The following is a 22,298-nucleotide window of genomic DNA, read 5'->3' as shown; positions in this document are numbered from 1 at the left end:
TCTCACTGTAGAGTTGGGAGCGTGGGTGGGCTGCAGACACAGCCCCAAGGCTTGTTGGGGAAACTGGGTACTCTTGGGGAGCCAGAGGGCATTGGGTGTTGGGGGGCATGAGGCATGGTGCCTGCGGACAGGAGTCAGGTGGGTCCTGTTCTCCCCTTTGTCCCCAGCCCTTGCAGGGAGTAGATGGTGCCTGGTGAATGAATGAATGAATGAATGATTCCTGCCCCCAGCACCTCACCTGGAGCCCTTCCTCACCCATTCCCCCTGAAAACCCCACTGCCAGGGCTGCCCTCCCCCGAGCCCCATGCCAGGCTCCTTCCCTCTGTAGGCAAGCCCTGGGTCCTTTCTGCCTCTACTTGTTCATCTGGGAAAGGAGAAGTTGGAAGAAGGGATTTGTCAGGACTTCACAGTTCCCTTCCTGAGGTTCCTCTTCGGTTGACGGGCACTACCCTCTTCTTCCCCCAAGAACCTTCCTGTTGGAGCTTCCTTCTGGGACAGACAGGCACGTTCAGACGGACTGAGGACAGCCCCTGGGACCATGGAGATGCTGTTGCTGCTGCCCCTGCTGTGGGCCGGTGAGTGGGCTGAGGGCCAGGGGTCCCCAGGAGCAGGGGGCGGTGCTGGTCCTGACACGGCTGCTGAGCCTTGGTGTCCCTGCAGGATCCGTGCAGGGGGATCCGGGGTATGAGCTCCGGGTGCAGAGCGCAGTGACGGTGCAGGACGGTCTGTGCGTCCACGTGCCCTGCTCCTTCTCCTACCCTGGGCTCGGCGCGAACAACGCTACACATGTTTACGGCTCCTGGTACCGGTTAAAGGATAATCCTAGAGCGGCAGTTCCCATGGCCACAAAGAGCCCAGTCAGAGGGACGAAGAGGAAAGGTCTCCACCTTTCCGGAGATCCTGGGGCGGGTGACTGCTCCCTGAGCATCACGGACGCGCAGAGGCGACACAGTGGAAACTATTACTTTCACCTGTACAGAGGTCTCATGAGACACCGTTACAGAAGTAACAGGCTCACTGTGCGTGTGACAGGTAGGGAAGGTCCCCAAGAGCCAATTACAGGGCAAGGGGTATGTCTTCAAGGGCAGCAGCAGAGCCCCAGCTGCTCATCTTTAATGGGGAGAAGGTAGCACGGTCAGGTCAGGGTTGGGGTGAACCTGACCTGTTTCAGAGGCATACATGGGGGTCCCCTCTGGGGTCCGGACTCTCCTTCTCTCCTCTCTAGCGCTGACACAGACCCCGGATATCCAGGTCAAGGAGCCCCTGGAGTCCGGCCGCCCCAGCCACCTGACATGCTCTGTGCCGGGGGCCTGTGATGGGGCGACGCCCTTCACCATCTCCTGGATGGGGGCTGCCCTCAGAGCCCCAGGACTGGACTTGGAGGCCTCTAACTCCTCGGAGATCCTGCTCACCCCCCACCCACAGGACCACGGCACCAACCTCACCTGTCGGGTGACCTTCCCCAGGGCTGGCGTGAGCACCCAAAGCACCATTACGCTCAATGTCTCCTGTGCGTGCAGGGCCTGGACTTGGGTACCTGCGGGGTGGATCGGGGAGGCTCAGAGGGGCTTCAGGGAGGACACAGGGCTTGTCTGTGTCAGTTCTCATTCCTGTTTCTCCTGGGGATGGATGGCAGGGGAAGGGCCAGTTCCAACCCCGTTCGTCACTGTGTCTCTCTGTTCCAGATGCCCCACAGAACCTGAGCATCACCATCTCCCGAGGAAACTGCACAGGTGGGTCGGGAGGAGGGCCCCCTCCCTAAGGCTGGATGGGAGCACATCCCCCCAGCAGAGCAGAGCCTGGAGCTCGAAGCCAGCCTGGGAGGGCCAGGTCGACACACAGGGAGAGCAAAGCTGGGAGGCACCCCCTCCAGGATCTTTGATTACTATTCATTATATGCAAAGCCTTTTTGTCAAATACAGGCAAGTTACAAAGAATCACCATCCAATGAACACCTTGGTACTCACCACCCCGGTTAAGGTGCCTGGGGCGCCTGACTGGCTCCGTCCGTGGTGCCTGCAAGTCTTGATCTTAGGGTCATGAGTATGAGTCCCGCACTGGGCGCAGAGCCTAAGAAAAAAAGAACAGCAACCCCACCTTTGGAACCCCCTAAAATGTTCCTTCCTAATTTCGGCCCTTTCCATCTGGCCTCAGAGAGAGCCATTACACTGGACACTGTGTCACCATCCTTTCTCTAGGTTTTACTTTATTTTTTATGAAGGTATAATTGATGAATAACTTGCATCTATTTAAATCGTACAAGTTGAGACTTCACAGATGTAGATTCGATATACGTTTACACCGCCAAAGGAGGCACACGATCCAGTTAATTAACACGTCCATGTACCTTCTGTTTTCTTGTAATTTTCCTAAACACGTGTCTGGCATCTTCCACTCAGGACGACATGATCAAGGTTCATCCCTGTTGTAGCGCGGGTCAGAGGTTCACTCTTCGTTAGGTTGAGTATTATTCTGTTGTATGGAGAGACCACCGTCCGGCCGTCCGGCTGTCCGCGGTTGGACATTTGGGTTATTTCCACTTTGGGGCTCCTGTCAACAGGGCAGCTCTGAAAATTTCCATACAGGGATCTGCTTGACTCTCTGCTTCCACGTCTTTGGGATCTACTCCTGGGAGTGGATTTGCTGGGTCATAGCCCCTTTGATTATTCTGATGGGACGTCACCCCGTGTTCTTGACATTGCTCCATGTTGCTGGTGGCTGTAATTTTTGCCTCTCTTTGTCTGTAGGTATCATGTCAGTTTCACATTCCACTCTTTCTTTTTTTCCTTTAAGATTTTTATTTATTTGACAGAGAGAGGGAAAGAGATTACAAGTAGGCAGGCAGAGAGAGAGGGGGAAGCGGGCTCCCACGGAGCAGGGAGCCTGATGCGGGACTCGATCCCAGGACCCTGGGATCATGATCTGAGCTGAAGGCAGAGGCTTTAACCCACTGATCCACCCAGGTACCCCTCACATTCCACTCTTGATGGGTGCTGGAGCTGTTCACAGGTTTTAGTTTCCATAATAATGCTGCTTCAGATATTTCCCTTGTGAATAGAGGAGCATTTCTCTGGGCTGTACCCCACAAGCTGTGGAGCACCTGATTTCTCAGCGATCTTGTGACAATGCAGATGTGACTCAGGAGGCTCGAGGGACCTCTGGTTCTGCATTTCTACCCAGCTCCTGGAGGGTGCCAGTGCTCTGAGGAACAGGACTATACATTTTATGTCCAGAAGCCAAACCGTGGGGCCTCAGGGAAGTAGATTTTCAATGCTCCTAGATAAAGCTGCCTTGAATAGCTCTGGAAGGCCACATGAGAAACTGGCGATCATCATTGCCTTTGAGGAGCAGGATTTGTTGCCTGCCTCCCTTGTGAACAGAGGAGCATTTCTCTGGGCTGTACCCCACAATCTGGGGAGTCTGCATGGAAGGGAGACTTCGTTCTGAACTCCCCTTCCTCCTTTGTGAATTTTAGAACACACAGTGTGGTTGCCCTTCTCCTGAGACAAGGGGGGAAGGTGGGGGAAGGAGGCGAAGAGGTAGAGGTCACGTCCTGAAGAGCCTTGAGGGGTCTGGTACTTGAATTTTGGATACTTGTGAGCAAGGGGTGTTCAGCAGTTCGGGATAGAGAGGGGGAAGTGCAGTTAAGGGCACTTGCCTTGGGGCGCCTGGGTGGCTCAGTCGGTTAAGCTTCTGCCTTCGGCTCAGGTCATGATCGGGGGGGTCCTGGGATCAAGCCCCGCATTGGGCTCCCTGCTCAGCAGAGTCTGCTTTTCCTTCTCCTGTTCCCCCTGCCTGTGGTCTCTGTCAACAAATAAATCTTTGAAAAAAATAAAAAAGAGCCCTCGCCTCGAAGCGGTCAGTGTCCATCAATGGATGGATAAGCACAAGATGGTCTGTCCATGCGATGAACTTGATTCTGCATGAACAGGAGCGAGGCCCTGGCAGGCGCCACAAGGCTGGAGAACCTTGGAAATGTCATGCCCTGCAAAACTAGCCAGACTCAAGAGCCCCTGTGGCATGTGATTCTACTTAGGCCATGTTCAGAAGAGACAGATCCACAGGGACAGAAAGTTAGGTTAGGGGTTGTCAGGGGCTGGAGGTTGGGGAGATTAGTAAGGGGGGAGGCAGCTGGGGGGGTGCAGTTTTGGGGGGTGATGAAAACATTCTAAAATTGATTGTGGTGAGGGTTACCCCACGACTCTCTGTAAGTGGCGTGTGAATGGAATTGTCTGATACGTAAATCATATCACCATAACGCTGCTTGCAAGACTACGTGTAGAGATCCCTTCCCAACTTAGGAGAAATGGAGGAGGGAGAAAAGGACCAGGGCTTTGAAGCCTCTGGCCTGGACTGAGTGCAAGTGTGCTCTCTCCCTCTCTGCCCCCAGAACTGAAGTACCCAGGGAAGGGCTCAGCTCTTCCAGTCCTGGAAGGGGAGACTCTGCTCCTGGTCTGTGCTGCTGACAGCAACCCTCCCGCCACCCTGAGCTGGGTCCAGGGGAGCCGGACTCTGGGCCCCTCCTGGCGCTGGGAGCAGGGGCTCCTGGAGCTGCCCCGAGTGGAGCTGGGCGACGAGAGCAAATTCACCTGCCAAGCTCAGAACCTGCTGGGCTCCCGGCAGGTCTCCCTGCATCTCTCTGTGGTCTGTGAGTGTGGGAACCCCTGGGGGCAGGCTTCCCGGGACCTGGGGAGCAGCGGCACCGCTGACCCTTCCTCTTTCTCCCGCAGACCCCCCGCGGCTGCTCAGCCCCTCCTGCTCCTGGGAGGGCGAGGGGCTGCACTGTAACTGCTCCTCCCGAGCCCAGCCGGCCCCCACACTGCGCTGGCGGCTGGGGGAGGAGCTGCTGGAGGGGAACCACAGCAATGCCTCCTGGACTGTCATCTCCAGCTCTGCAGGGCCCTGGGCCAACAGCTCCCTGAGGCTCAGTGGGCCACTGGGCTCCGGCCTCAGACTCAGCTGCGAGGCCCGGAATGCACAGGGGAAACAGAGCGCCGCTGTGCTGCTGCTCCCAGGTCCGGGAGCTGTGGGGGGGGGGTGGGCGGACAGGGGGGCAGAGGTGTAGGAGGAGGGAGTCTGGAACCTAGAAAAGACAGTCTGGGGGTGGGGCTGGGCCAAAAGGGAGTGGGTGAGGGAGAGGAAGGGTGGGGGGCAGAGTCCTGGTGTTCCGCTAGTTGGGGACCAAAGAAGGTGAGAGCCGGAGGAGGGGGCACCAGAGTCCTGGGGCTTGGAGGTGGCTCACTGGCAGCCCCACTCACCTGCAGGGAAGCCGGAGCTTGAGGGAAGATTCGTTCTGGGGGCCATCGCAGGTGCCGGTGTTGCTGGCCTGCTCAGTCTCTGTCCCTGCCTCATCTTCTTCATGTGAGTGTCGCCTCTGGGAGAAAGGGCGAGGGCATGGGGCGGAAGGGGTGTGAGTCCTGGGGTCCCAGGCAGCCCCAGCTGGAGCAGCCCAGATGGTGCCGAGGCTGTGAGAACTGGGGATCCTGGCCATGCCCATTCTCACGGGTGGACAGGCTCTGTACGTCCCCTCCAGTCAGCCTCTTCAGTGGGCATGGCAGTGAGTCAGCAGGGCTGCTGATGGGTCCTGGACCCCCCTTCAGGGTGAAGATCTGCAGGAAACAGGCTCCCTGGCCTGCGGCTGGTGGGACGGATGCCACCCACATGCTGGGTTCTCTCTCCTGGGTGAGTGATGAACCCTCCGTCCGTCAGGATGCTATCTGGGCACCACCCCAGGATGGTCACGGCCACACCCCTCTAGACGACTCAGATGGTCATCATGCCTCAAACAGGTTGTTGTTCCCTGGTCCCCGTGGACTCAATCTCCCAGGCAGCAACCTGGGAGTCACTCTCCCCTCTGCTTTCTGACTCACCTTGCAGAGCCAAAGACCACCAGCATCTGTCTGTCTTCCTGTGTTCACTTGGACCCTCCCTATCCCCACCTCCTCATCTCTCCCTGGACCCCAGGCCTGTCTTCCCCTCCCTCCTCTCTCTCCTCCCCGACACAGGATGCCAGGGGGTCTCCCCAAAATAACTACAAAATTCAGGGGTCCCCAAACCACTCTCAGCTTCAACAGCTCACCATAAGTCCTCCCAGAACTCACGAGGACCTGTTATACTCGTGGCTAGTTTATTTCAGGGAAGAGAATAGATCACAGCAGCTGAGGGGAGGACTCTGCCACGGGGACTTCTGTAAAAGAACCTTCCAGGTGTCTCTCCCCGCGGAGTCCCATAGACAGTGCTGATTTTTCCCAGCACTGGTGTGTGATGAGAGGCAGGGGTGTGGGGTGTGGGCAGGGGGGCGGTAATGCCACCAGGGAAGCTCACCCTTGCCTTGTGTCCTGGGTTTCTACTGGGGGTCGGTCACGTGAGTATGGAGCACCTGTATGACTGACCTTTGTTACGTGGTCTCCAGCCCCTCTAGAGGTCAAGCTGATACTGTGTGGCCCGAGGTCCCAGGTGAACGGAGATGTTCCCATCAGACAGGGCCTTCCACTGGCTTGGAGCTTCCCTCCCAGGGGCTGGGGCAAAGGGTCAACCCTTTCTTCGGACACACTGGGCCTTTTTCTACACAACGTCCTTTGCTTTTAGGGTTCATGTTATAATTTTGTAATTGTGTTTGCCTGAACTTCTGAAATACTGGGTGGTCCCTGAGGGCAGTTCAGCTCTGAACAAATCCCTGTCTTCTCACACCACCCAGCCTAATCCTGAGCATCCTATCACAATTTACTATTAGATAGTTGTCTAATTGACTACTACTAGAATGTCAGCTATCCCCACTGTGAGCTAGCTGGTGTAACGGACGATGTCTGCCCTGTTCCCCCACCAAAGAGCCAGGGCCTGGCAGGGCAGACACTGGGACCAGAGAGACCTGGGTGTTAGTCTTGGCCCTACCAACAACTCAGCGTGTGATTTGGGGGATATTTACTTAGCTTCACTTTCTCCACCTGATAAATGGCGATAACCTTGTCTCCTTAATGGCTTAAGGAATTAAACCATTAAGGAATGAGGGATCTGGGAGCTTGGTAACTGATTACCAAGGGCCAGGCATTACTATTCTCAAATATTTATTGAATGAATGAATGTGGGCGCAGCCAATGTTTGTGGAACGAATGGATGAAAGACTAAGTGCTCAGTTTCCAGGTTTGCTTGTGGATCCTCCTTGCCGTCTGCCAGCTCCCGTTATCCTAACTGGACCCGCTTTTCCCCCCTCCATTCAGGGTTACCAGCCAGAGTATCCGGGAAGCATCCCCTTAGCCTGCCCGCCCCCAGCCGGGGCCCCGCCCACCTTGGAGGAGGAGTCCGAGCTCCATTACGCCTCCCTCACCTTCCACCGGCTAAGGCCCTGGAAGCCTCGGGACCCGGAGGGCTCTAGCACCACCGAGTATTCAGAGATCAAGATCTGCAAGTGACACATCGGGGGGACAACTCCTGAGAGAAGAGTCTTCCATGGAAACAGGTTGCCAACTAGTGAGTGGGAAGCCCCCTGCTGTGGTTATGGGCAGAACGGGCTCAAAATTAAGCCCTGGCGCCAATTACCAGCCTGAGCTCGAGCAAGTCACTTTACTTCCCAGTCGCCCCCTCTGTAAAGTGGATGCAAGAAACCGAACTCATAGGGTTGCTGTGGGGGCGGTGAGGGTGGCAATAAATATGACAGGTCCAACAAGGGGGCAAGGGCAGAGAGCACCTTGGCGGAGCTCTCGCCCCTTCCCAGGGCAGCCCGCCTGGTGTAAGGGTCCGCTCTGAACTGGGACCACTCTGCAGGGATGTTCTAGCTCCAGAGCTCCCCCCCCCCCCGCCCCAGCCCCGGGGCGCTTCCTCAGGAACACTCTGAGCTTGCCTCCTGGGAACCCAACTTGTGTATTTTCACCACAGAGAAAATAATTCGCGGATTTTCTGAAATAAACGACAGGTTATCTAAATTATATACCTCTTCCTTCATATATCCCGGAGGTTTTGGTTCTCACCAGTGTCTTCTTTTTGAATTGGCTTGTAAAATTCCTTGCAGTTTTGGTCTATGTTCCATTAACATTGCAATATTGTGTTGATCTTAGGGGTGCCTGGGTGGCTCAGTGGGTTAAAGCTGCTACCTTCAGCTCAGGTCATGATCCCACGGTCGTGGGATCGAGCCCCGCATCGGGCTCTCTGCTCAGCAGGGAGCCTGCTTCCCTTCCTCTCTCTCTGCCTGCCTCTCTGCCTACTTGTGATCTCTGTCTGTCCAATAAATAAAATCTTTTTAAAAAAATATTGTGTTGATCTTAAAATAAAAACTGCCAGCTCCTTTACCAGCAAAAATGGATTTACTGGGGGAATAAAAGAGTGCTGTGAACCAAAAAAGCCCAAACAAACCAAAAAAACAAAAAACCTTCTCCGGAAACTGCAGGCAAGTCTGAAGAACAAAGCAGGAGCACGCATTTATGGAGAAAAAGGGCAGGGAGGGCTCTTATAAACTAAAAGTCCATTGGAGTAAACTGGGAGTTGGAAGTATACTCACTTCTTATTGGCTGAGCTGTTGGGGGGCGGGGTGGGAATAAGGAGGTCTTCCCGCCCTCTGGGAGAGTGGAACACATTCCCGTGCAAGGTCAAGTGTATTCAAGGTTAGGTCTGTCTCTTCTTGTAGGGTCTGCAGTTGATTCTGCTTGTAGGGCATCAGAGCTCTCCCTTCTGAAATCACCCACGAATGTCCATTTACTTTTTTTTATCCTGTTGTGTCTATTAATGAGAAAACATGCTCAACCTTAGCATCATGATCCAGTACAGTGTCGGGGGGCACCTGGCTAGGTCAGTCAGTGGAGGGAGTGACTTTTGAACTCAGGTTCGTAGGTTCGAGTCCCACACGGAGTGCAGAGATTACTGAAAAATAAAAGTCTTTAAACAAAATTTTAATGTGTCAAATTCCATCCTTCATGGCGCAATTTGCTTTGCCCTTCTTCAGGATTATGCGGCATCTCCGGCTCAATGGTTTTTTTTTTTTAAGATTTTATTTATTTATTTGACAGAATCACAAATATGCAGAGAGGCAGGCAGAGAGAGAGAGAGGAGGAAGCAGGCTCCCTGCCGAGCAGAGAGCCCGACGCGACGCGGGGCTCGATCCCAGGACCCCGGGATCATGACCTGAGCTGAAGGCAGAGGCTTTAACCCACTGAGCCACCCAGGCGCCCCCGGCTCAATGAGTTTTAAAAATAGCGTCTACCCACAAAATAGGAGCAGTGCTCTCATTTCTTATTCCCATTTTCAACACCCTACAGGGTGATTCCAGTTGTTCCGTGCTGGTATTTAGTTCATGTAAAAGAATAAAATTCTTTAGGGATTAAAATCGTTTTGTAGGGGCGCCTGGGTGGCTCAGTGGATTAAGAGTCTGCCTTTGGCTCAGGTTATGATCCGAGGGTCCCAGAATCGTGCCCCGCATCGGACTCTCTGCTCAGCGGCGAGTCTGCTTCCTCTTCTCTGCCTCTCTGCCTACTTGTGATCTCTGTCTGTCAAATAAATAAATAAATTCTTAAAAAAAAAAAACAAAAACACCCAAAAAAGAATAGCCTTGACAGGGGCGCCTGGGTGGCTCAGTCAATTAAGAGTCTGTCTTCTGTTCAGGTCATGATGACAAGGTCCTGGGTTGGAGGCCCTCCTCCCAGCTCTCTGCTCAACAGGGAGTCCGCTTCTCCCTCTCCCTCTGTGCCCACTTGACCTCTCTCGCTCTCTCTCAAATAAATAAAATCTTAAAAAAAAGAATCGCCTTGACATGTAAAGAGATACATTTTTCATAGATTTTTAAAAACACATTCAAGAAGTTTTTTTTTTTTTAAGATTTATTTACTTACTTAAGAGAGAGAGAGGGAGAGAGAATCTCAAGCAGACTCCATGCTGAGTGCAGAGCCCATGGTTGGACTATTCTCACCACTGTGAGATCACGACCTGAACTGAACCCAAGAGTTGGACTCTTAGTTGACTGCCCCACTTGGGCGTCCCAAGAAGTTAGTGTAAATACAGAGCACTTAACACTGTTTTCTGTTCTTTCAATTTGCATAATTCTGCTGCTAAACAGATATTGGAACTCATAAGGAAAAATAAAAAATAGGCTTCCCAACATGGATTATTATTATTTTTTTTAAGATTTTATTTATTTATTTGACAGAGAGAGATCACAAGTAGACAGAGAGGCAGGCAGAGAGAGAGAGGGAGGCAGGCTCCCTGCTGAGCAGAGAGCCCGAGGTGGGCCTCGATCCCAGGACCCTGAGATCATGACCCTAGCCGAAGGCAGCGGCTTAACCCACTGAGCCACCCAGGTGCCCTTTATTTGTTTTTTAAAGGCTTTATTTTTAAAATTTTTTAATTAAAAAAAGATTTTATTTATTTATTTGACAGAGAAAGGCACAGCGAGAGAGGGAACACAAGCAGGGGAGCAGCAGAGTGAGAGGGAGAAGCAGGCCACCCGCCAAGCAGAGAACCCGATGTGGGGCTCCGTCTGAGGACCCTTGGATCATGAACTGAGGTGAAGGCAGACCCTTAATGACTGAGCCACCCAGGCACCCCTATTTTTATTTTTTATTATGTTCAATTAATTAACATACAGTACATTAGCTTTTTATTTTTATTTTTAATTATTTTTTAGTATTTTTATTTATTTATTTGACAGAGAGAGAGATCACAAGTAGGCAGAGAGGCAGGCGGGGTGGGGGGGAAAGCAGGCTCCCCATCAAGCAGAGATCCCAATGTGGGGCTTGATTCCAGGACCCTGAGACCATGACCTGAGCAGAAGGCAGAGGCTTTAACCCATTGAGCCACCCAGGTGCCCCTATTTTTATTAAAAATAAAAAAAAAAGATTTTAAGTAATCTCTACACCCAGCATGGGACTTGAACTCACAACCCTGAGATCAAAAGTCACATGCTTGGGGTGCCTGGATGGCTCAGTCGTTAACCATCTGCCTTCCGCTCAGGTTGTGCTTCCGGGGTCCTTGGATAGAGCCCTGCATCGGGCTCCCTGCTTAGCGGGAAGCCTGCTTCTCCCTCTCCCACACTTCCTGCTTGTATGCCCTCTCTCACTGTCTCTCTGTCAAATAAATAAAAAAATCTTAAAAAAAAAAAAGTCACATGCTCTACCAACTGAGCCAGCCAACGTCCACATGGCTTACTTTAAAAATCAAGAATTTGGGCAGGTTTTTTTTCAGAATGAAAATGTAATTTCAGCACTTCAACCAAACTGAGGATTTTCCCAATGTTATTTGTTCGAGAGAGCCACTGGGGAGATTTTGAGAGAGAACTGAAAAATACTGCGCAGTAACAAGTGGCAACAATCCTTTGATCCCACAGTTGTAACAGCATAAAGGGTAAGTCAGAAACCAATTTCCTGACACTTTAGTGTCGGTAGAAGAGCCAACAGGCTGTTTGAGCCGCGTTGAAAGGCAGGACAGCCAATGCCTCCCACATGTTGCTCCCAGAGCATGCCGGCTCTGAAAAAATACTGTCTACTACATCTTCCATCAACAGCCATTATCATTTGTATTTGTAGTGTCTCCCATCAAAAGCAGTGAAATTCTGTCAACTTCCAGCACAGCGTGAAAAATAAGACAACAGTCCCAACATGGAGTTGCTTATGCTAAGCTCCAGTTTCCCTAACCCGGGCGTGCGGAATCTGAACTGAGCTGTGCCGGAATCGCCTGATTGGCGCTAGTCAAGTACTCTGCCCGACAGACCCCTGAGGGAAGGCGACCTTGCAACGGGCAACCTGTTTTGGGCCTCCTACAACTTACTGCCCTCTTCTGCCCATAGAAGTCTTTCACTTCGGCCGTTCCCTGGAGCGCCTTTCCCTTGGCTCCATTGGTTGTTGCCAGATTCATGAGTCACTAATAAGAGCCAACAAGATCTTTAAAATTTGCTCGGTGGAGTTTTGTTTTTTAATCTCAGTAAGGGAGTCTCTGTGAACATTTGCTATTGTTTTTGGGGTCTCATCTGGGAGGGATTCTACTTGTACAAGTCTTAGAATCAAGCTTTGATCACAAGAAAAATACTTTGTAAGTCAAGGGAAATGGGTTAGTCCTTCCCAGCTGCCTCCTGGGACCCCTCTTGGAGATGCACTACATACCTGCATTTACTGAAGGTATCCTGTAGTAAAAATTAATTTTTTAATTAACTCATTTAAAAAAAATTTTATTTATTTGTTTGACAGAGATCACAAGTAGGCAGAGAGGCAGACAGAGGGAGAGGGGGAAGCAGGATCCCTTGGTGAGCAGAGAGCCTGAGGCAGGGCTCAATCCCAGGACCCTGGGATCACGACCTGAGCTGAAGAAAGAGGCTCTAACCCATTGAGACACCCAGGCACCCCTTTATTTTTAAAAAGATTTTATTTATTTATTTATTTGAGAGAGAGAGAGAGAGAGAGAGAAGGAGCAGAGGGAGAGGGCGAAACAGAGGCCCTGCTCAGCAGGGACCCCAGTGTGGCGTTCAATCCCTAGCCTCCGGGACCATGACCTGAGCTGAAGGCAGATGCTCAACTGACTGAGCCACCCAGGTGCCCTGTAGTAAAAATTACTGAACAACAACAACAACAACAACAACAACAAAAACAAAGCAAAACAAAAAACCCACCACCAGCCCCTGCACCATAAATATCTAATCAACTCTGGGCCAGAGTTTTACTTGGAAGTAGAGGCGAGGTGTAGAAGACAAAGAATGGGCACCAAAATCTCCCCATAGGCCCTCCCTTCCTCCAGCCATGGCCACTGCCCAGGCCTCATGCTCCCCGGGGGCAGCTGTGCCTGCCTCCTCCACCATCGCTCTATCTAGGCTCTCTGTCAAGGTGCCTCCCCTACCCTTGGTCTCCATCACAGCACCGCGCCTTTCCTCCAGGATGTGGAGCACAGCCCCAAGCTGTCGTCTCACTTGATGGCTTCTCCTTCCACTTGATTGGAGGGTCCGTAAACTCGAGGACCTCAGTGTGTCTTGTTCATCAGGATCCTCTGAGAAGCATGATGAGTGTCAAGATATGGCTGCTGAATATATTTCATAAAAGGATAAATGTATGGAGGAGGAAGGTACATGGATGGGAGAATGAGCAGATGGGTGAAAAGGAAGAAAGGTGGGTGGGAGAGTGGATGGTGGAAAAGTATAGGAAGGTTAGATGGATAGATGGAAGAATGACTGGGTGGGTAAATAGATGGACAGGTGAATGGAAGGATGGGTGAATGGAAGGATGGATGGAAAGATGGATGATGGATGGGTGGAAAAAAAGACGGATGGAAAGATGGGTGGGTGGGTGGATGGATGGATGGGTAGATGGATGGATGGATGGATGGGTAGATGACTAGATAAATGGATGGGTGGATAGTTCATTTGTATAAATGTAAGAATGGATGGCTGGGGGGTGCCTGGGTGGCTCAGTGAGTTAAGCCTCTGCCTTCAGCTCAGGTCATGATCCTGGGGTCCTGGGATCGAGTCCTGCATCAGGCTCTCTGCTTGGTGGGGAGCCTGCTTTCCCTCCGACCTGCCTACCTCTCTGCCTACTTGTTATCTCTGTCAAATAAATAAATAAAATCTTAAAAAAAAAGATTGGATGGCTGGAAAAATGGACGGATTGAAGCATGGGTGGGTGGATGGATGGACGATGGATTGATGGATAGATGGATGGATGAGTAAATGGATGGGTAGATGGGTGGATGGATGGATGGATGGAAAGATGGGTGGGTGGGTGGATGGATGGGTAGATGGCTGGATAAATGGATGCGTGGGATGGGTAGTTGGTTGGATGAATGTAAGAATGGATGGCTGGAGAAATGGGTGATTGCCTGGAAGGACGGGTATCTACATGAAACTTTGGATAGAGGGATGAAAGTTTGAAGGGATAGATAGATGGAGAAAAAGAGAAGGTAAACTTTTCCAAAGAGAACTCCTTTTTCAGACATCTCCAGGGAAACAATTTATTACTGAAGCATAGAGGTGCTAAGAGTAGCGGGAAGGGTCTCACCCCCTATCATGAGTTTAGGGGTCTTCTCTGTCTGCAACCCCAGTGGCTGGTGGGAGATGATGGCTGAAAGGACAGGACAGTCAAGTGCAGGAGTTCACATTATCTGGAGCCTAACTGCTGGGTTCCCTGATGCTAGGCAAGACTGAGTCACAGTGTTGCTTAAAGTAGCAGTAGGCGTGCACATTCAAGGGATCCTTCTAGAAGCGTATCTGATACTACCGCAGGCCTTGAGTCACATTTCTTGTTTTTGTTTTTGTTTTTTTCTATTTCAAACCTTGAGTCAAAAGTTCTGGAAGACAACAAAAATGGCTGTTAGTGTCCTAGTCATTCAAGGAGCACCCATGAAGTCCCTCCTGTGTGACAGGTGCTTTATAGAGACTGGCGATACTCCCATGAACAAGAACCTTTGCTGGGGTGATGATGCGGAAGCAGGGGTAGAGATGCTTATTTGAACGCATGCTTCCTTCCAGAAGGGGATGGGGCTGTGTGGAAAACAGGTGACGTGATGAGAGGGGGTGGAGAGGTACTTCCCTGGGGTAGTCAGGGAAGGCTCGGGTCTGAGAGTCAATAATGAGAAAGAGCCAGTCATTCAAAGATGAAGGGGGAAAATGGGAATGGTAAGTGCAAAGGTCCTGAGGTGGGATCAAGCTTGGCCTGGTTTAGAATCTGAGGAGTGGACAGTGTGGCTGGCCCAGAGTGGAGACTGAGGGGTGCGAGGGGAGTGGGGGAGGTCAGCCTCACAGGCCAAGGCAAGGAGCTGCCATAAAGCTGAGATGGGATTGATCTTTCAGTTACCTCGAAGTCACCAGGCTTTTTGAATGGCACCTCCTCACTCAGTTCCTAACTGTGGCACAAACCTGCTCCTCAAGGGACTTACTCAGTTTCAGACCCCAAACTGCAATGATCCTCAAAGGGGCTGTTAGGTTTTTGTTTTGTTTTGTTTTAAGATTCTATTTGTTAGAGAGAGAGAGAGCGCACTCACTCGTGCCCAAGTAGGGGGAGGGGCAGAGGGACAAGCAGGCACCTCGCTTCGCAGGAAGCTCCATCCCAGGACCCGGGGATCACAACCTGAGCCCAAGGCAGGTATTTAACTGATGGAGCTACCAGGCGCCCCTACATAAAATCTTTAAAAATAAAATAAAATTTCCATTGTACTGGGGGGACAGGAAGGCACTGCAGGACCGGCCAGCGACAATACAAGGATGGGTATATATGGGTGGCATCTCTGCGCATCTGGTCAGAGAGCGGAAGGCGAGATTGCAGACACAAGCCAGAGGAGACTATGACAAGTGACTGTGCCCCTGGGAGATCCCGGGAGGAGGAGGGAGGCAGAGACCTGGAGGAGATGGACTAGGGAGGCTGGCCACTGCCTGGAGGGACAGGGTGAGTGGGGGAGAGGTGTGGGGCAGGGTGTGGGGTGTGGGGCTCCCTGACAGCTTTCTGCTGAGCTGGAGATACAGGCAGCAGGCGAGGCGTGAGGGTGGACAGGGTCACACCTTCACTTTCAGACAGTCTCTAGTGGCCGCCGGCTACATGTCTCCGGGCATTGAGTGGTGTCCCGGCCACCACCTACTCGATGCCAGCAGCACCCTTTCCCCACTCGTGACAGCACCAAGGGTCTTCAGACACCCGCCTCCCCAGGGCAACATAGCCTCTCTCTGAGGACCCCTGACTGAGACAGACACTGAGCTCTGATTCCAGCCTGCCATGAAGACAGAAATCACAACGCCGTGGACAGCAGAGGGCACCGGGGAAGCTTCCCTTCAGAACACGTCCATGCAGCCTTGCCAGAACTAACTCGCGAGTGAACTCGGCTATGTCGTTTTGACCTCCCCCAATTTCTGTACACCCTCCCAGGGGCTAACGGGAGTGCAGATGGGTACACGGCTCCGACAGAGAGCAATCCAGTGCTCACTTTCCAAGTAAGAACCCCCTCCACAGACACATGAGTGAGGCCCTCCACAGACACACGAGTGAGGCCCGTGCACTCAGGTGTTCAAGCTTGTAGAACAAACATGCGGGAAACCAAGCCAATGCCCAGCTGCTGGTCATGAGGAGTCGCCTTCTAACCCACATGGGAATACGGTGCAACAAGGTTGTGGACTTTCTGTGTGGACAGGGAAGAGCCAGGTGTGGTGGGGGCACAGAGCCAGCGAGGTTTGCCATGGGGGCGGGGGACGGGGGTTTGAGAGCCAACCCAAAGGAAAGTAGAGGCTACAGGGGGCTGGTGGGATGGACAGAGACACAGACAGAGGGATGAAGAAAGATGGAGAGAGCGATGGCATCTTGATACTATCTTCCAGGCCCTGAATCTGGTCATGTCTAGAGCTTCCCCCTTAGAAGTTTCTTGTTATAAGAGCCAATGAATCCGCCTTTTCCTTAAAGCCAATTTGAGTCAGCCTGGAGCTACTTGCCATTCCCGAGGACTGGAAGGTTTGAGAACCCCACAGAAAAATCAATTTAAGTCAGCCTCAAGCTACTTGCCATTCCCGAGGACTGGAAGATTCGAGAACCCCACAGAAAAATCCAGCATCTACCTGGGAAGTTGGTCCTGGAGTAACGGCTTCTGGGAAGCAGGGTTGGGGGCATGGGGGGGGTTCAAACTCACAAACTCCTTCCACCAGAACCCACCTATGGAACCATCTGGAGGTCCACTGGGTCATAGGCTGACGACCGCAGATCCCGTAGCAGGTCTTCTAGACTGCTCCTCAGCATGTTGTAGGGCGGCTTCTCATCGTACTCGAGGGTCATCACCACCTTCATGTACTCCTGCAGGGTCTCTGCAGTCAAGACCCCCGCCACCATGAGAGAGGCCTGAGAGGGGTCCTAACCTGAACCCAGAGCCTTGGGGGCTGTGCCCAGTCTCCGCCATGGAATTGCCTGGAACTGAGGCCTGGAATTGCCTCAGGCACTTGGATTAAATTTTTTTTTTTTTTCAGTAAAACATCCAACATATGTAACAATAGAGCGGTATCATGAGCCCCCTCATGGGTATCATGAGTCTACCCATCGCCCAGTTTCAACAACTACCAGCTCACAGCCAATCTTGGCCATCAAAACCCCCGCCACTTCCTGCTCTGGTCTTGGGGTAAAGCAAATCCCAGCTAATTATATCATTTTCCTACAATCATTTAGGGTGTCATCTCTAAAACAGGGGCTAGCAAGCTTGCACTGGAAAGTGCCAGAGGATGACAGTTTTGCCTTTGTGTGTGTGTGTGTTTGGGGAGGTGTCTGTGCGATCCCAAAACAGCCACAGACAACTCGTAAGCTGGTGGGCACGGCTGTGAGTGAGGCAAGACAGGTCTGTTTATGGACACTGAAGGCTTATTTTAGATGAGTTTCATGTACCATTAAATGTTCTTCTGATTTTTTTCCCCCGCAGCTATTTATTTTTTTAAGATTTTATTTATTATTTGAGAGAGAATGAGAGCACACATGAGCAGAAGCAGGGGTGAGTGGGGGGAGGGGCAGAAGGAGAGGGAGAAGGTGACTCCCTGCTGAGTGCGGAGGCCCCACTCCCCCAAGCCAGGGCTCGATCCCAGGACCTGGGATCATGACCTGAGCCAAAGGCAGATGCTTAACCAACGGAGCTCCCAGGTGCCCCTTCCCTCAGCTATTTCAAATTATAAAACAAATTGGGGCACCTGGGTGGCTTAGTTGGTTAAGCATCGACTCTTGATTTCAGCTTGGGTCAATAATTGCAGGGTCCTGGGATTGAGTCCCTTCTTGGCTCCTTGCTCAGTGGGGAGCCTGCTTCTCCCTCCGCCTGCTGCACTCCCTGCTTGCGCATTCTCTCTCCCTCACTCTCTAAGTAATAGGTTAAATCTTTAAAAAATAGTTTTTAAAAAAAACGAGAGTTCTGTAAGACAAAACCAGGTGTACACGTGTTTATCTGTGTTTGCTTCATATGTAGAGGAAGCCCTGGCAGCAGCTTGGAGGAGTGCAGCCCTCCCATCTGTGTCATGTCCCTTTGTTAACATCTGCTGCTGCCCCCAGCATGAGGCAGAGCTACTTGGCCACCTGTTGAGTCTGGGCTGGCCTTGTGACTTGCTTGAATGTGTCAGACTGATGTTCTGGGACTCCCATGGTCTACAGCTTCCCCTCTTGTTCTCTTGGAATGCTGACAGGGCTTCAGGAAGAAGCCCAGAGTGGAGGCCTCCCAGACCTGCTGGTGATAAGCCACCTCCAATTGCCAGACAGGAGAGAGGAGCACTGAACAAGCCGGCCCCGGTCGAGCTGCCAGATGGTGGCATCGGCACGCGTTCCCCTGCCCTGTGGGGCCAGGAGAAGAATCACCTGGCAGAACCCAGTCTGTACCACTATCTCAGAGAAATTTTCTAGGGAAATATAACATTGTGTGTGCGGTTGCATATATGCCTTGTGTGCACAGAAGCGTATTCAGAGATGCCTCTGTATTCTTCAGGGAAGATTCTGGTTTTATGAGAACGGGCATAAATGCATATGTGATTTGGAGAGGTAACACTGGGTTGGACACAAGTCACCTGTCCCCACCACAGCCCCCACCTCAGGACATACCTGAGGGACAGATCCAGTGACTGCACTGTCCCACGAGGGTCTCTGGGTTGTCAAGAAACCTGACAGGACAGAGGTGTATGCAAGAGGTCTTTTAGGGAAGGGAGAGAAAACTTTCAAAGCAGAATGTCTAGCAGGGGTATGCAGACCCCTGTGATCAGTGGGAGTTATGCTGGGTAGCAGGGCCTGCCAACACCCCATCAGTGAGTGCTTTTAGGGGAAACACAGTCCCCGGCTCCTGCGAGGTTCTGGTTACAGTGTTTTCATCGTGACCTCCATGCTCTCTACTTAACTTTATCTTACGTGTTTAAAGATAACTTGCTTACTATATTGTTGATCTAGCCACACTGAACTCACAGGCAGCAGCACCAAAACCTAACACATGTATTTTCCCTGTAAGGCTCATCCCAGTGTTCTTACACCTTAGGGAACCTTGACAGCTCTTCAGCATCAAGCATGGGACCATTTTAAATGGTGAGATCACCAGGAAAAAGCACAAAAAATCTGGAAAAAGTGGCATTAAATGGACCACTTAAAGGAGCCTTGTTTATAGTGTGAGATTCAAAGCGAGAAGGCAGAACATCGCCTTTTTTGACCTCACCTGGGACTGTGCGCATCAGACAACTCAAAAATTTCTCTCCTCTGTGTGTGTCTGTGAATGATCTGGAAAGTACTGGGAGTATGGATTCTGTGGTCACAAATACCTTTTGGTGAAGAGGCAAATTCACAAACAAGGAACCTCTGAATTATGAGGACTATCTTCCTCTTTATAAATGCACACATGTATTTGTGTACACTCTCTCTCTCTCTCTCTCTCTCTCTCTTGGCCAACTTGAGAAAACCAGAAATTCATCCACTTCCTTTGTTCCACCCTCGCAGTCCCAGCCCACTGTATCCTCTCTGGCCTGAATCACAGGCCTGGCTCCCCTCTATTTGCATAGTGCTGGCTGCTGTCCTTGTCTCCCCCAACCCCAGCCCAGAAGTCTCCAAGCTCCACCCTCCTACTCCCCAACCCTCTCTGACTTATCCCCTCTCTCTCCAGTTCAGGCCTCATCCTCTCTTCTGGGACCTCAGCCTCTTCCCCAGCTTTCTGGCCTAGTTTCTATGTTTCTATGCCTAGAACTGACTTTGCCCCTTCCTACTCACAGCCCTCAGGGGACTCCCCAGTGCCCTAGCATGCAGGGCTGCCAGCCCCTCTGGCCTTGTCTCTCTGACTTTCTCTTCTGATCTCATGCTCAGGCCACACCAAGCCCCTTCTGGTTCCCTAAGCACCCACTTGGCCTTGGCATATCCTTCCTGAGTGCCTGGGCACTGTGTGCAGAGTCCACAGATGCCCTGAGGCAACTGTCAAAGACACAGGAAGGATCAGGCAGGTCTGACTCTCATCTCTCCCGGCAGCCTCAGGATATGTGTGGCGAACTGCTGAGGGATGGCACCAAAGAGCTGTGCCCCTCACATGCCATAGATTGCACAGCAACCCTACCACTGGCTGTCGGTGTCTGTGGGACCTCCTGGCCCAGCCTGCAGCCTTAAGAGCAGGGACCAACTCCCACCGGCACCTGGGCTTTCCCAGAGGGGATTTACACACCAGAAAGCCTTGAAGAATCAAAATGCCTCTCCTAACTCTTTTACTCATTCATTCCATCATGAATTAGACTGTATCAAAAAATGAATTAATGTTGAATACATGGAAAAAGGCCATGCACACCAGGAAGACACCCTAGAGAAGTTAGAGTTCCAGAAAATGTGCATGTGGCAACATCACCCCCTCGTGGACCTTTGTGTTACTGCTTCAGGTCTTGGGACCCAGGCTTGGTGGGGAGTCTAGGATGCACCCATGACCACCATCCCCATCCCCTTGTGGAGTGCCTTGATGTCTGAAACACAACCCTCTGTGGTTGTGGTTGGGATCTGGGGCTCAGGGAATGAACTGTTACTCACACTCCAGTCATCTATGTTAAAGTTATTACTAGGACATATCTTATTTACGCTGCACTAACTTGGTGAGTGTGGAGCCTCTTAGGGAAGCACTCACTGATGATCTCTGGTGAAGCAGAAGGTGGCAGAGTTGTGCAAAGTGGTATAGCGCTGTTAATAAGAGTCAGAGGAAGTAGTGGAAGGGGGATTAAACCCAGTGGAGCCTCAGTGGGTGATTTCACCCATGACAAGTGGTGCCCTCCGCTTATTCACATTTGGGTCTCCAGCATTTCCCAGCACAAGGACTGGCACATAAATGCCCTCTGGAAACAGGTTCTGGATGAATGAGTAGTTCATTCATGTGCTGTCTTATCTGTGTAGAAATCTTGCCTCTCTTGTCCATCTGGGAAAGCCCTCTGCTCTGACACCGGATCAGGCATCTCTTGGGTCAAGGCACCCAGTGGCCTGAAGCCAGCTAACCTGCCTCCCCTCTGCTCCTGTGATGTTCCTGGGGCTGCTTCCGCCCTCATGGGCAGCACCTACTTCCTGCCCAGGCGTCTCCTCCCAGCCTGGGAACTCCCCAAGGCCAGGGCCGCATCTGCCTGACCTGTGTGTCCACACTGAAGCCTGGGCCTGTGAAGGAAGGCTCACACATGCTTTCCTTGTTCATTCATTCAGCAACTATTTCATGAGCACCTGCTGCATGCCAAGTGCTGTGGCGGGAGCAACACAGTGAGGGGTGAGCAGATGCAGTCCCTACCCACACAGAAATTTGGCTGAAGGTGGCACCATGGAGCAGTCTCTATCTGCTGTCCACTGTCACTTCTCCCCTTTAAGGGCAGAACCTCCAGGGTCAGCAGCCGCAGGCTGGAAGTGTGGCTTTGGGGTGGCCATGTGGCCAAGAGATGCATGTCATTGCCAGTTCTGTCTCTCAAAAGCAATGAGAGATGGTGCCCGCAGAGCCAGCCCCACAGGAGGACAGATGCACATTGGAGAGGCCAAGGCTCTCCTCTCGAGAGGTGAGTAAACATCTACCTCGTCTGAGCCACTGTGTTTTGGAATCTCCTCGTAAGAGCAGCTCAGCTTTGTCCTTAATGTAACAGAAGTGTGTACGGGGCAGTTTATAGGCTCCGGGCACATCGAGACCTTTAGCAGTTGGGCCCAATGCTCCTACTGCTGCTGTTACCAATTCTGTGACTTGTTTTCTCCTGGCTTGGTTTAAATATGGAGAGCTACTGGAAAACTAGAAAGGAAGTACAAAAATAAATTCTGACAAAAATAGGGCAATGGGCTTCTGGTGGGTTCTGAGGCTGGCTTCTGGGGCAGAGGTTGCCTGTGGAAGCCTGGGAGCCCAGGAATTCTCTCTCTCTCTCTCTCTCTATGTTGCTCTCTTTTTCTGGAGAGGTCAAGGACATATCAGCGCCAAAGTGAGATATCCTCCTCATCTCACTGTCCTTCTGGAGGCGACTCACCTGTCACTACTGCCATGAGACCTGCCTGGACCATTAAACCAAAAGGAGTGGTGTGTGCCTGCACCCTGACAGTCGGCCTGGTGGGTACCCAGGGCTCTGGCCCATTGGTCCCAACTAGTCTGGTCTATCACATGGTCTGTGTTTCACTCTTCATCTCTTTACTGCCTGTCACCTCCACTAGTATAGGAGTTCCGGAAGGGCAGGGATGTTTGTCTCAGTTATTCCTATATATCCAGGGACTAGACCATGGTGTGGTGCATAATAAATGCTCAATAAGTATCTGTTGAGTGAAGGAAGGCTGCATCCAAGCCACCAATCCATCTGTGATAAGTCTCCCACACAGCTTCATGTTGAAAGAGCCTTCTCCAGAGTCAAATGGCCTGGCTCTGAGTCTAAGCACCTCTCCTTAGTAGCTGTGTGA

At 51.8% G+C, this 22,298-nt stretch overlaps 2 protein-coding genes across 5 annotated transcripts in view; one reads left to right on the top strand and one right to left on the bottom strand.

Annotated features, from left to right (window-relative positions):
- Positions 1-485: 485 nt before the first annotated feature.
- SIGLEC11 (sialic acid binding Ig like lectin 11) lies at positions 486-8,131 on the top strand. Its single transcript, XM_004767237.3, has 9 exons — positions 486-575; positions 661-1,032; positions 1,226-1,510; positions 1,686-1,733; positions 4,391-4,648; positions 4,731-5,015; positions 5,265-5,361; positions 5,601-5,682; positions 7,218-8,131. The coding sequence occupies exons 1-9, from the start codon at positions 539-541 to the stop codon at positions 7,407-7,409; spliced, it is 1,656 nt and encodes a 551-aa protein (XP_004767294.1). The 5' UTR covers positions 486-538; the 3' UTR covers positions 7,410-8,131.
- Positions 8,132-12,317: 4,186 nt separating this feature from the next.
- Positions 12,318-22,298, bottom strand: part of VRK3 (VRK serine/threonine kinase 3) — a 33,689-nt gene continuing 23,708 nt past the window's right edge. For 3 of the 4 annotated variants that reach the window (XM_004767233.3, XM_004767231.3, XM_004767232.2), the window contains exons 13-15: positions 18,492-18,550; positions 16,587-16,735; positions 13,895-14,244 (exon numbers count right to left, since the gene is read on the bottom strand). In XM_004767233.3, the coding sequence (XP_004767290.1) occupies positions 16,587-16,735; positions 18,492-18,550 (208 nt within the window). In that variant the 3' untranslated portion in view covers positions 13,895-14,244. Of the gene's footprint in view, positions 12,952-13,894; positions 14,245-16,586; positions 16,736-18,491; positions 18,551-22,298 lie in introns of those variants that run through there. The other variant, XM_013064040.2, reaches the window with a different exon arrangement.

This window comes from Mustela putorius, unplaced genomic scaffold (genome assembly GCF_011764305.1).
Source record: "Mustela putorius furo isolate JIRA1106 unplaced genomic scaffold, ASM1176430v1.1 tig00000196_pilon_pilon_pilon, whole genome shotgun sequence".
Classification (NCBI taxonomy): Eukaryota; Metazoa; Chordata; class Mammalia; order Carnivora; family Mustelidae; genus Mustela; species Mustela putorius.
Note: the sequence above shows the minus strand (reverse complement) of the source record. Positions and strands in the feature narration are given on the sequence as shown.